Genomic DNA, 12,538 nt, shown 5'->3' on the forward strand with positions numbered 1-12,538 from the left:
GACTGGCATGGCCCCCAGAGAAATGAAAGCCAGAGCCAATCTGGCCTGTGTAGCCCCAGGTAAACAGTAATGCCCAGGGATCCCCAGTTACCTGCTCCCGCCAGAGCCTGTTCGTTTCCAAGCTGGTGAGTACAGGAGAGCTGACGTGCCTACGTCTCCCTTTCCAGGGCCAGTGGGATTCCAGTCTAGCAACATTGCCATGGCCAAGGGCATGTTCACTTCCATCGGTATGGCTCTCGGGTTCCTCCGCCCCCTCCCCACCCCAAGACTAGTCCAGGACTGCAGTCTAGGGAGCTCCAGCCTTCAGGGAGCATGCCAGGCACAGGCACTCCCTCACCTCCCCACCCCCAGCCACAAACGGACTGCCCCCTCAACCCCAAGCCCCTTCAGCTCATGCCCTCATTTTGCCCTTGGGAGTTGGTTCCCAGCTGTACATCCAAAGTCCGGAGTCTCCAGTCAAATTCTGGGGCAACAGGACAGTGGCCCACAGGGAGACGGGAATGCCTCCAGGACCCGAGTGGGCTCTTAAATCATCCTGGCTGGGCTACAGGGGAGGCTGGGGGATCTGAGGCCCAGCAGGATGTCTCTGCATAGCCAATGAGCGTCTAACAAGTGGTGGGTCTGCCCCAGCCAACAGCCAGGGGGCGGCCAGGCAGCTGGAACCTTCCAGCCATTCCTCAATTGGTACAGGAAGCCCGGGCCTGGGTCCACCCCGTGCTTAACGCCACCAGTATCTCTGTGTCTCCCAGAACCTGGCTACTATCAGGATGGAGAATTTGGGGTCCGTATTGAAGATATAGCCCTCGTGGTAGAAGCAGAAACCAAGGTAAAGTGCCACTGGGACAGACTGGAGGTGTGGACTGCATGGCAGTGACCTTGGGCCGTGGAGGGGGGGCGCGGGTAAGGAAGGTCAAAGGAAAAAGGCATTTAATGTGTGGGCATGAATTTATTTGGAATCTTCCTTAACTCCAGAAAAATACCAAACATCAGTTTCTCAAACCTGTTTGCACATGGGAATATTAGAATCATCTGGAGAGCTTTGTTATTAAAATGCCAATGCCCAGGCCCCTCTCCAGCCCAAATGAATGAGCACCCTGCCCTAAATCATTGGTTCCCAATGCACAGAATAATCCTGGGGGAGCTTGTTAGAAATAAACATTCCATCTAATAGCGCCAGCAAGATAAAACACCTCGATATAAACTTAAAAGGACTTACATGGAGAAAACCTCTTCTGAGAAACATAAAAAAGATTTACGTAAATGGTGCTCACTGGAAAGAAGCCTCAATATTATGAAGATGTCAATTCTCCCTAAATCTATAAATTCAAGACAACCTCAAGTTCAATGCTAACTGGATACTTTTGTAACTTCACAAAAGGACAGTAAAGTTTATTTGTAAAAACAAACATGCAGAGATACCTAGGTAACTAGGAAAATTCTGGAAAAGAGGGGCAAGAAGGGCAACTAGCCCTTTCAGATGTTAGCACATACTCAGAAGCTTCCAGAATGAAAACAGTCTGACCTCAGAGATGGGAGAGACAGAATGGTTAGCCCAGAAGTAGACCCTCTAAGTTCCATAAGTGAAATGGGAATTTACTTTACAACAAAGCTGGTGCTTCAAAACAATAAAGAAGAGAGAAATTGTTTAATAAATGGGCAGGGGGAACAAATCGCTAATAATTTAGGGGACATTAAATTCAAGAATCTCACTGTTACACCCAAATAAGATTCCAAATGGATTAGGATTTAAAGGTGAAACCATAAAAGATCTAGAAAAAAGCCTATATAAATTCATTTGTAATCTCAGGATGGCAAAGGGCCTTTCTATGCAAGACCCAGAAACCATGAGGAAAAAGACGGGTGATTCTGACTAAATTCAATACAAAATGTCTATAGGGAAACGCTACTGTAAAGTCAAAAGGCGTATGACAAATATAGCACATATGTCAGAGAACGGGTGACTTTCCTTCTATTATTACCATCCGCTTTTACAAATCAATAAGACAAAAATAGGGAAAACCGAAAAAAAACAGGCAAAGGATATGAAGAGGCAGTTCACTAAGATCAACACAAATGGTCCATAAAGAAGGAAAGATGCTCAGCTTTATCCTTAAAGAAATATAAATCAACCACAATAGAACACCACGTCTCTCCTCCGCGATTGGTAAAGAGGAGAGCCTTTGGTGATCCCCACGGCTGGTGAGTCTCAGGGAGGCGGGCACTCTCTCCCATTGGGGGCGGTACAAATCCCCACAACCTTTCTGGAGAGCAGTTTGACAATATCTATCAAAATACCTTTTAAAAATGCCTGTGCGTTTTGTCTCAGCATTCCCTCTGCCGGGTATGTCCCTTCTGCATATAGTCCCAAAAGGTCACCAAGATAAGTTTATGCAACGATGTTGATTGTAGTATTGATGGTAACAGTTTAAAAAGTGGGAACAGCTCAAACAGTCGTCACTGCATAAATCAATCATCATCCACATCCTGTGGACCTTTACGCGGCCCCTATAAAGAACGAGCTGGCTCTCCGGGGGCTGACATGGAGCGCTGGCCTAGGCTTACTACTCTGCAGGGGAAGGCGCAGAAAAGTGTATGGTGGGATCCATTTTGCATGACTTGCTAAAATATATACATGTATATAGGGTATATGCCTAAAATATTTTCAGGAAAGAAACCGGGAGGGGAGGACACTGAATTTTTATTGTGTATCTTTTTGTAGTTTGAATTTTCTAAGCATGTACATGCAAGAGCTCTCTGGAAGATGGCAATTTGGGGCTATTTTTTCTTCTTTATACTTATCTCTATAGATAGATCCATCGATAGATACATAGACAGAGATATGGAGAGACAGAGATAGAGATATATAGATAGAGACATAGAGTAGACAGACAGATATAAAAACCTAATACTTATCTTTAAATTATTTAAATCTAGGCTCCCAGCACTGCCCCGGAGATTGTCCCTCCAGTGGCCTGGGGTTGGGCCCTGGAATCCACTTATTTGACAAGCTGGGTGCAATGGATGTGCACACTTTGAGAAACACAGCCTTAAGTTTACCTTCAGGAATCAGGAGGGAAGCAGCAAAGGCAGGGCACTAAGTGGTAGACGGGGGTGGCCGCGGGCACTGTGGGGGACTCAGGCCCTCCTTGAGTCTTGGACTTGACAAAGGTCAGTTCCTTGTGCCCTCAGCTTCTGGGTGGAGGGTTCTGGCCCCCCCTTCAGCCTAGCTCCTCCTCCTTGCTCACTTCCTGCTTTCCCACCTTCCCTGTGGCCTCCCAGTACCCAGGGACCTACCTGGCCTTTGAAGTGGTGTCCTTGGTGCCCTATGACCGGAATCTCATCGATGTCAGCCTGCTGTCCCCTGAGCAGGTGAGTGCCCCTCAGCACTGTCCACCTTCAGTCCATGAACCACTGCCTGCCTTCTCCCCACCCTGGGCCTCTCTCACCTCTGCTCCCCCTACCCCAAGAACCTCTGCCCCTTCCCCTCCCCTGGGGAGGTCCACACTGGTGGCACCTGTAGGCACACACTGGGGCTTCCCTCCCCCACTCACTGGAGACCTCAGAGTTTCTAGAACTCTCCAGTCAGACTAGCCTGCCCAACCCCAGGTAGTGAACTCCTGGGGAGTCTGAGACTGGGTTTCTGGACTCTGCCACCTCAAGTCCTAGAACTATAAGCAATCCCTTCCTCTCTCTGGGCCTCAGTCTGCCCTTCTGTAAAATGGGGGTGATAACGCCTTCCCTACTTACTGTCATTCCTGGGCCTGGAATCCACTCCCACCCCCACCCACCGCATGAAATCACTAGGACATTAAACAGCCACCATGGTGCACTGCCTCTGGAAAGCCCCAGAGCGTGCCTGTGGCCTGCTGATGGCTGGGGACCTGTGGGGACCTCTGGGGACCTGGGCTAAAGTGGGCAGCTGGAGTACCGCAGCAGGGGATGGGATGGCACCAAGACCTCGCCTCTTGGCAGCAAGGCTTGGGGGGGTGGGGCTCACCCCTTCGACCGTTTGCAGCTCCAGTACGTGAACCGCTACTACCAGACCATCCGCGAGAAGGTGGGCCCCGAGCTGCAGCGGCGCCAGCTACTGGAGGAGTTTGCATGGCTGCAACAGCACACAGAGCCCCTCTCTGCGAGGGCCCCGCGTGCCGCTTCCCTGGTCTCTCTGTTGGCAGTCTCTGTGCTTGCCATCCTCGGCTGGAGCGCCTAGAGGCTCGGGACTCCTCTACTGACCCTCTCACTCAGCTCCCCTCACCCTGCAACTCCCATGCCCCAAGAGCCCCTGCCAGCCCACTGCCTGGAAACCGTTGCCCTCAGCCTCCTCCCCAGGACCAAGCCCTGGGGACACAGGGCTTCTTGGCCCTTCTTACACCTCATCCTTGGCTCCCAACCCCCAGCCCTGGAATAGGAGAACCAGCTAGTCCCTTTCCCACTGTGAGCCCAATAGGCCTAACCTATAACCTGGAAGAGTCTGCTGCCGCTGCCCCCCCAAAAAAAGGACCAATATGGCAGTGCCCCACCCATGGCCCTGGGCGAGCCCTGCCATCACCACCTGCTGGATAGACCAGAGCTGTTCCCACCCAGTGGCTCCTGAATTCTTGGTCTTCCCATGCCCTTGAGGCTGCCTCTGGCCACCCCCGCCTATCCCCGCCTTACAGTGGCCTCCACAATGGCTGCAGCCCACAGACTGAAGGAACAAAGAGCTCCCTACTGTGCCTGTAGTGGGAGAGGAAGGGAGGGTGGCCCAGTCCTCTGGTTTCATACTGCCACCCCAAGGGTCAGGGAGACCAGTCAGAGAAGGGGCACATACAGCGGCCCCCTCCATGGGTGAGCTCAGCACCCCTAAACGCAGGGTGGTCCCGTGCCAGTCGACAGGATAGGGAGTTGCGCCATAGCAATTTCTCCACGGGGAAGGAGGGAATGCGGGGAGCCCTCTGGAATATGGCCCCACCCGAAGGTGGGAGCAACCTGAGCAGTGGCGCCCAATCACTATCCCAGACTTCCCAGCACGCAGGTGGCCCTTTTAACTTTCCAAAGTGCAGCCACAGTGACAGTGCTGTTCAATCCTCCAGGATCCTTGGATGGCCTTTAAAACCTGGGTGGGCAGAGTCTGATTTGGCCATTTTATAACCAGGAAAGCTGAGCTCCATCCAGGCGTGGGACCTGCCCAAGGACCCCCAGTGTTTGGGTGGAACCTGGTGGGACCAGAACGGGCTGCCAGTCCAGCTCTTTTGCCCTTCAGTACCATGCAGAATCCCTTAGCTTGCCTCCCGCCCCCTCCTCGTTCGCTGAGCCCGCTGGGGGTTGGGGGGAGGTGAGAAGTTTTCTCCGGCTGGCCCAGCCGTTAGCCACCTGGGCTCACATCCTGCTAGATGCTTAAAACAGCCTGGCAACGAAGCCTGCCTCTGGGTTTTGCATTGTGTCTGCTGTGTTGCTGGGGACTGCTGTTACCTGTGGGTTTTGTGGTGGGGGAAGAAGGGGAGGGGCGAGGTGGGGGCGGCGATGTGCAGCTCCCAGAAGCTCGGCCGGGCGCGCATGTGCTTGAGAATGTGCATGTGAGCATGCGTGCATGTACGTGTGCGAGCGTTCATCTATTCACATGCATGCCACGCCCAGCCAAGCACCTCCTGTGCTAAAGGTGGTGTAGCCTTGTGGAGGGGACAGGCGGGAGTCCCACACTGAGGGACTTGTTGAATGTGGCCCAGGAAAGTCGGGGCTAGCACCTTTGCTCAGCGGAGCACAGTCAGGGAGGAGAGAGCCAAGTCTCTGGGGTAGAGTGCTGGGCAAAGACACCCGGCAGAGGAGTCCTCCCGCCTAGTTTGCCAAGTGTCAGGGTGACCTGTGACAGTTACCACCACTGATGCTTGCATCCGAAGGCCCCACCTCGGACCCGCCCTCGCTGAGAACCTGTAGCAGCCAAGAGGCAGCCCCTGGGTGCCGAGTCATTTGCTCTCTCCCCTGCTCGCCCCACAAAGACAGCTACTACTAATAAAGTTCGTCGTCGTCAGCAGCATCAGAGCTGCCATGCACTGAGTGTTCAGTATGTACCAGGCACTGCGCTGGACGTGCATTCATTTTTAAATTGGTTTATTTTATTGTGGTGAGAACATGACACATCGCATCTGCCCTCTTAATCAATTTTAAGTGTACAAGACATTATTTCATTTTCCCACTTGATTCCCACCAGCTATGAGAAGGTACCTTTATTATTCCCATTTTACAGGTGAGGGAACTGAGTGAGGCTCATAGAGATTAACTAACTTGCTCAAGGTCACTCATCAAGGAAATGAAAAAAGCAGGATTCAAAGCAGTCTGATGAGGGTCAGCCAGGTGGCGTCATGGTTAAGTTGGCGGGCTCTGCTTCCGCGGCGGCTGGGGTTCACAGGTTCGGGTCCCTGGCCTGGAACTACACACCACTCATCAAGCCATGCTGTGGCAGCGTCCCACATAAAATAGAGGAAGACTGGCACAGATGTTAGCTCAGCGACAATCTCCCTCAAGCAGAAAGAGGAAGATTGGCAACACATGTTAGCTCAGGGCCAATCATCCTCGCCAAAAAAACAAAACAACCAGTCAGATGATTCCAGAACCCACTCTCTTAGAAAAGGGCAAGTGGTATGGCTCTCACCATTTTACAGATGAGAAAACCAAGGCTGAACCAGGATCATAACGGCTGGTGAGAAGCAGAGTTGGGACTCAGACCCAACAGGTGTTCTCCAGACCATCCCGCTTCCCCAGGGCCTGCAGGCCAAGGCCTGCACTTTGGAGCCCTGACACTCGCTCCTGGGACTCCGGCAGGCCATGGGCAGCTGGAGGACCCGGGTGCCTGACCAAGACCCACTCGCAGGCACTGCCGCCCAGGGCAGCTCACTCGTTCCCCTTACTCCCTTCAGTGCACGACCCTGGCCTCTGCCTCTTCTCCTCCTCCTAACTTCACTGCCCCTGCAACCCCCATCTTGGGATGGAGAACCCCACTCAGAAGCATGGCTGCAGAGGGGGCCGCTGCCACCCCAGCCCCTCCCTTCCTGGACCCCTGATGGTCGGCACACTGAGCATCCTGCTTTAAGGGCTCCACTCTGGATTGGGCAGGATACATTCAGGGCACACCCAGCAGGGCTAAGACACGCAGGGGCACTTGAGACATCATGAGGAATTGAAGAGAAATAAATGCCTCCTTGGGTTCTGATCCTTCTTTTTTATGCTAGAGGACAGAGCTTACCAAACTCCTCTCCCCTGCTGAAGGCCACTGTGGAGCGGGCCTTGTGGAAAAACTCCTTTTCCTGGAGTTAGGATTCTGGGGTTCTAGTTCCAGTTGTGCTAGCTGTGTGGCCTCGGGCAAGTCACTTCACCTCTCTGGTCTTCAATTACTCCTTCTGTAAACTACCTGTACCGCCTTCCTCATGAGGTTACAGTGAGAGGCCCAAAAGAACAGGATGTGCCAGCTCTGGGTAAGCCAGGAAGCCACACAGACAAGAGATGGTAACGCTATTATTCACTCAGCATGAGTTCAACTCTTGCCTTACCTTTGGAGGCAGGTAACGAAAAGGTTTGAGACCCCAATTGTATATATAAATCATCAAAACTAGACAGGCTTTTGAGCAAGTATCTAATTTGTCTTTTTCTAGCTATGCTCCCTCGAGCCTGAGGTTCCTTAGAAATGCCACAAGGGCTGCATGGACAGCAGAGCTCCCGCCAAAAACAGCCCATGTAGGCTTCTCATAAAATCGTATTGGAAGTGGTTACAAGGCCAACTTCTGAGGAATTGACCTGTGCCGTCATGCAGGGCCTTGTGCTTAGAAGAGCCCCGTGCTTGGTTTAAGGCTCCACTGTCACCATGTGGAAATTTTTAAGAATTCTTGAACAAGGGGCCCTGCATTTTCATTTTGTACCAGGCCCTGAAAGTCCCACAGCCATCCCTGACTTGGAACCCCATGATCAAACAAACAAGCAAAAAGCCACTTCAGCCCCTTCAGTGTACAGACGAGGACACTGCAACAGCAGCCCAGAAAGGGAAGGGACTTGCCCAAGGTCACACAGCATGTTGGGGCCAGAGCTGGGATTAAATCCCCAGCATCCTGACTCAGCTTTGAGCTGGCCCCTCTCTCGCTTTCGGTGTGAGCTTCTGTCACAAACTTGCCACCTTCTAATGAGCAAGCTGAGGCCCAAGGAGACCTGTTTGAGGTCACACAGCTGTGACACCAGTGGTGATGATGGGACTGAGCTGCATTTCTGGACACTTTAAATCTTGTTTGGAACAGGAAAGAGCACGCGTAAGTTGATACATACATACATACACAAAGTCTAAAACCATAATTCAGTCAGTCCTGTCTCACTTGCCAGCCAGCCAGCTCCAGCTCTTCATGGGCTGGGACGATGGAGGGGACAGGACTGGCTGCTCTTCACCCCGCTAGACCACGTCAGCAGTGAATTTTACCAACTCACTGGGCACTTCCTCAAATCAATGGCCGGGTGCTCTTGGTGCGAAAGAAAAAAACTAGAAATATGAAAGATTCAATAGCAACTGTTTCTTCCCTGTGCATCCTTGCCCTCCAGGGCTCTCAGCTCGGAGTGGGAAGCACTCCCCAACCCGCTCAGCCAGCCTGGCCCTGAGGCCGACCCATCTCCTCACTTCCTTGTTTCTTTGTGAAACAGGAACTGAGCAAGCAGCTCAAGTGGGGTGGGATGGGGGGTTGAGAAAGCCCCAGGGGTCCATGGCAAGGCCATGAAGCTGACAAGATCATTTCCCTCCGAGCGTCCCAAGTAGTTGTAGGCCCTCTCGCTTGTCACCCCTCCTGTGTTCTAGAATAGCTTGGGCCGAGGGACCCTGCCCTTGACAAGGTGGAGACACACAGGATATGGGCCACAGGGCCTTGCAGTAGCGATTCAGATGGGGCCCAGATGAGATGTAGAAGCAGGTGCCAAGGCAAGAGAGAAACTCCGAGTGGAGCCTGGAGTGAACTGATGCACAGTTACCCACCAGGCACCAAACCTTCCATGAGCTGAGTGCTGGCTGAGGGCCCTCTTTCTGTACGTGTCATCTGTTAACTGGTTACTCTCTCTCTCACACACACACAGGCATGCACATACACACGCACACCCCCCACTCCTCCCCACAAACACGGCCCGCATTATCACTGTTCCTGTCTTCACCAGAGCTCTCTGCCCAAGGTCATGCAGCCAGTAGGCGATGTATGGTGATTTGAATCCAGTTCCACCTGCCTCCATTTCTGGGAGGTGTTCTCCTGCTCCCCTTCTTCCCAAAGCCTTAGACAATCGTCCCCTAGACTGCTCAGCGACCTCTGTCCTTGTAACCTTGGGACAGAGTCCTAGGCAGAGGAGCCCATGGAAAGGCCCTGCAGTGTGAGTGTGTTTTCATCCGAGCACCAAAGCCCGGCTGCCTCTCCTGATGCTAATTGTCACAGCTGCCTGCAGGTGTTTTTTGTTTTTAAACCAAGACCTTATCACGAGTTCAGAGATTCAGAGATGACTGTCCTTCCCTCCCGTCAGCCCCTGCTGCCAGGGGCTCCCCAGGGTTGCCAGAGCTGCCACCTCCGCGTGCGCCGTCTGTCCGTGTGCATGAGGAATGGGTGCATCCTGCCGGCCGCTGTTGCTCTGCTCTGCCCTCCTTCTCCCACCTGCACTTTTGTTCTTCTCGCCCTCCCTGCCCAAGATCACCACCATTAAATCTGCTAACGGGTCGGGCTACCAAAGTGGACTTCACCTTGGAAATGCCCAGATATTTCCAAGAGACTATATGGTCTCTGCTTGAACATTTTTAGAGCCAGGAAGCTCACTTCTTACCAGGGCTGAACTAGTACCATCTGAATATCAAAAATGCCTTCCTTGGAATGAACCCAAACCTTCCATTTATCTGTTTCCCATCATTCCTGGCCACCCGGAACCCATCCCCCTCCCCTACATGACAGTTGCTTGAAGTCAACTTGCTTCCCCACCCCAACCCTCCAAGCCAAATACTATTACAGGTGTCAAATACTCCCCAGGTTGACAAGGGCTCCCCTATAGATCACCCCCACTTAACCAGCCCGAGCTATCCAGCTGTTGTGCATATGATGTGACTTCCAGATGCCCTCCCCATCCTCTTCACTCCTCTCTGGGGCTGCTTCAAGGTGACCCCATGGCACCCGAACCAACCTAGGATGCCCATTCTCTCTCCGCCTCCTTCAGGAACTCAGCATCAGATGCGCTGAACCTACTGGTTAACAGCAAGGACCCGGGACCAAGATCCGACATTTGTTTAAAACTTGGCTCCTGCCACTTTCTAGCTGCGTCGTCTTAGTTTGCTGAACCCCCTCTGAGCCTCAGCTTCCTCCCTGGAAAATGGGGATGACGATGGTGCCAGCCCCATAGGGTTGTTGTAAAGTGCACCGCGTGCCACGTAGTGCTATTATTTTCAACTGGATGTGTATATGTGTGGCGGGGAGAGGTGCGACTAAGAATCATTTGAGAAGTTTTTCCAAATATAGGTAGCCCTCCCTATCCAAACCCTCACTCTCTCAAATCAGGACCGTACCCACTCAGAGAGCAAGGGGCGCTTTCACACCTGTCTGGTCCTACCTGCCCCCAAAATCCCCCGCATGATCTTCTACCAAACTAGAATCTCTTGGGGCGTGCGGGGTGGGGGGCTGCTCTATGCCAATGCAGCCTACCATGACCTTTGTGTCTTCGCAGCCCTCCCTCCGTGGGTTCAGACGGATCTCATTGTCAGTGGAAGCCCTGCAATATCGCCGCTGAATCAAGGTTCTCCCGCCCCACATCGATAGTGGGCACGTCTTTGAGATAATAATCCCAGCGTAAACGACTTACCTCAGGGGGTTGTGGCGGGATTAATGGAGTGCTTGGCAAACAACTGCTGGGCAAATGTAAGTTTGCCGCCCTGCGCCCTGCGTAGGATGTAAGCTCCTAGGTGCAAGGGACCTTGACGGCTATTTATCTCACACCTACTCAAAGCGCCATAGCACAAGGCTCTGCCCAGAGCTGGCTCCTTGATCCTGTCTGCCAGCCCGTTATCAAGTTTGAGGCAGCCTTGTTCACTGAACTACTGACCCGGATCACTTCTTAGCTGAGGGCTCTGTGTACCTGGAACATAACCTATAAAATGCAAATGTGCTGCCCAGAAGGGAAACCTATTACAAAGTGTTTAGGACCCATTAGCCAGCTGGGGCTTGACCTCATGGGACTCGGGCCAAGGCAATCTGTTGGGAGAGAAAAGTTGGGGGAAGGAAAGCCCGGATGGGGTGCCCTGGACCCCTAGAGCGGGGCGGGGGGCGGGGCTGCTGACCGGAGGAGACAGATCTGAAAAGGAGACAGAAGGGCGGGGCTGAAAACACTCGCTCCCTCGTGCCCTGAGGTCCCTCTCTGTACTTCTGTACTTCTCTACTTCTCTCGAGGTCCCCTCACCCCGCCCCGCCCCCCCCGCCCCGCCTTTTCCCAGGCCTCGGGCGACCGCCCTGGTTAGATGGCTGCCTTTGAAGCCTCTGCGGTTAGTGTGTGAGCTCGGCTCGCTGCCGGGCTGAGCAAACAGGAAGCGGGGCACATCCTGCGTGCGGGCCGGGGACACGCCGTCGCGGCGCAAGCCCGGAAGGTCCTCCGAGTAGCTCCCTGCCTGGCCAAGCCCCAGATGCCCCGCGTCCCTGCAGTCGCGTCCCCCTCCCAGCACCCCGCGGGGCTGCCCTCCCGCCCTTGATTGCACCGGGCACTCGCCGGGCCCGCACATCGCGGCCAGCTCCTTCCCACGCCGCGAAGCCTCAGCAGTTACCGCACTCGCCTCCCGGGGCGGCCTGTGGGGGGCTTTCAGGCTGGAAAGCTCAGGCCTGAGGGGAAGAGAGCTGGAGGCGCTGATCTTGTCATGCGTCTGCCTGGCAGGCTGGGTAGGACCGACCAAGCCAAAGAAGTATGGTTTCAGCTTGGGGGAGAAAGACCTTGTCTTTCCTGGGCTCCCTCCCACGACCACGGAGGGATGGTCGAAAGGCATGGGGCAGGCTGGGGGTGAAGGAAGGAAGTCTTGGGAACAGGGGAGTGCCGGCCCAGGATTTCGCAAGTACCACAAGTGGAAAACTTTAAACAGATGCACACCTTTTACTCTAGGATTCTCTTTCTGGAAGTCTATCCTAAGGAAGAAATCGTGGATGTGGATATTTACCTTAAGGATGTTCAATGAAGAATAAAATAAGTAAGCCAACCTGAGCCCATCGGCAGGGCCCTGGTGAAAGCGTCCTGCTACGTTCACAGTGGGCTGCTCGGCGGCCATTACGAGTCACATAGTTGATGAATATTTCCTAGCCAGACAACATCGTGATACTGTGTTCAGTGTGCCAAGCAGATACCAACATGGTTTGTGAAGTGTGACTTTTTTGAATTTTTAAAAATTTTAAAATAGCTTTATTTAGGTGTAATTGACCTACAATAAACTGCACCTTTTAAAAGTGTGCAATTTGCTGAGTTTTGACAATGTGTACACCCATGAAACCATCACCACAAGCAAGATAGTAAACATATCCATCACCCCAAAAGTGTCCTG

The 12,538-nt window shown here is 53.1% G+C and overlaps 1 protein-coding gene across 1 annotated transcript in view; it reads left to right on the top strand.

Annotated features, from left to right (window-relative positions):
* The window catches only part of XPNPEP2 (X-prolyl aminopeptidase 2), a 28,441-nt gene extending 20,651 nt beyond the window's left edge, over nt 1–7,790 (top strand). The window contains exons 18-21 of the mRNA XM_044763911.2: nt 168–227; nt 750–826; nt 3,280–3,369; nt 4,016–7,790. Coding sequence (XP_044619846.1) covers nt 168–227; nt 750–826; nt 3,280–3,369; nt 4,016–4,210 — 422 coding nt within the window. The 3' untranslated portion in view covers nt 4,211–7,790. The remainder of the gene's footprint in view (nt 1–167; nt 228–749; nt 827–3,279; nt 3,370–4,015) is intronic.
* The last annotated feature ends 4,748 nt before the right edge of the window (nt 7,791–12,538 follow it).

This window comes from Equus asinus, chromosome X (genome assembly GCF_041296235.1).
Source record: "Equus asinus isolate D_3611 breed Donkey chromosome X, EquAss-T2T_v2, whole genome shotgun sequence".
NCBI classification, from domain to species: domain Eukaryota; kingdom Metazoa; phylum Chordata; class Mammalia; order Perissodactyla; family Equidae; genus Equus; species Equus asinus.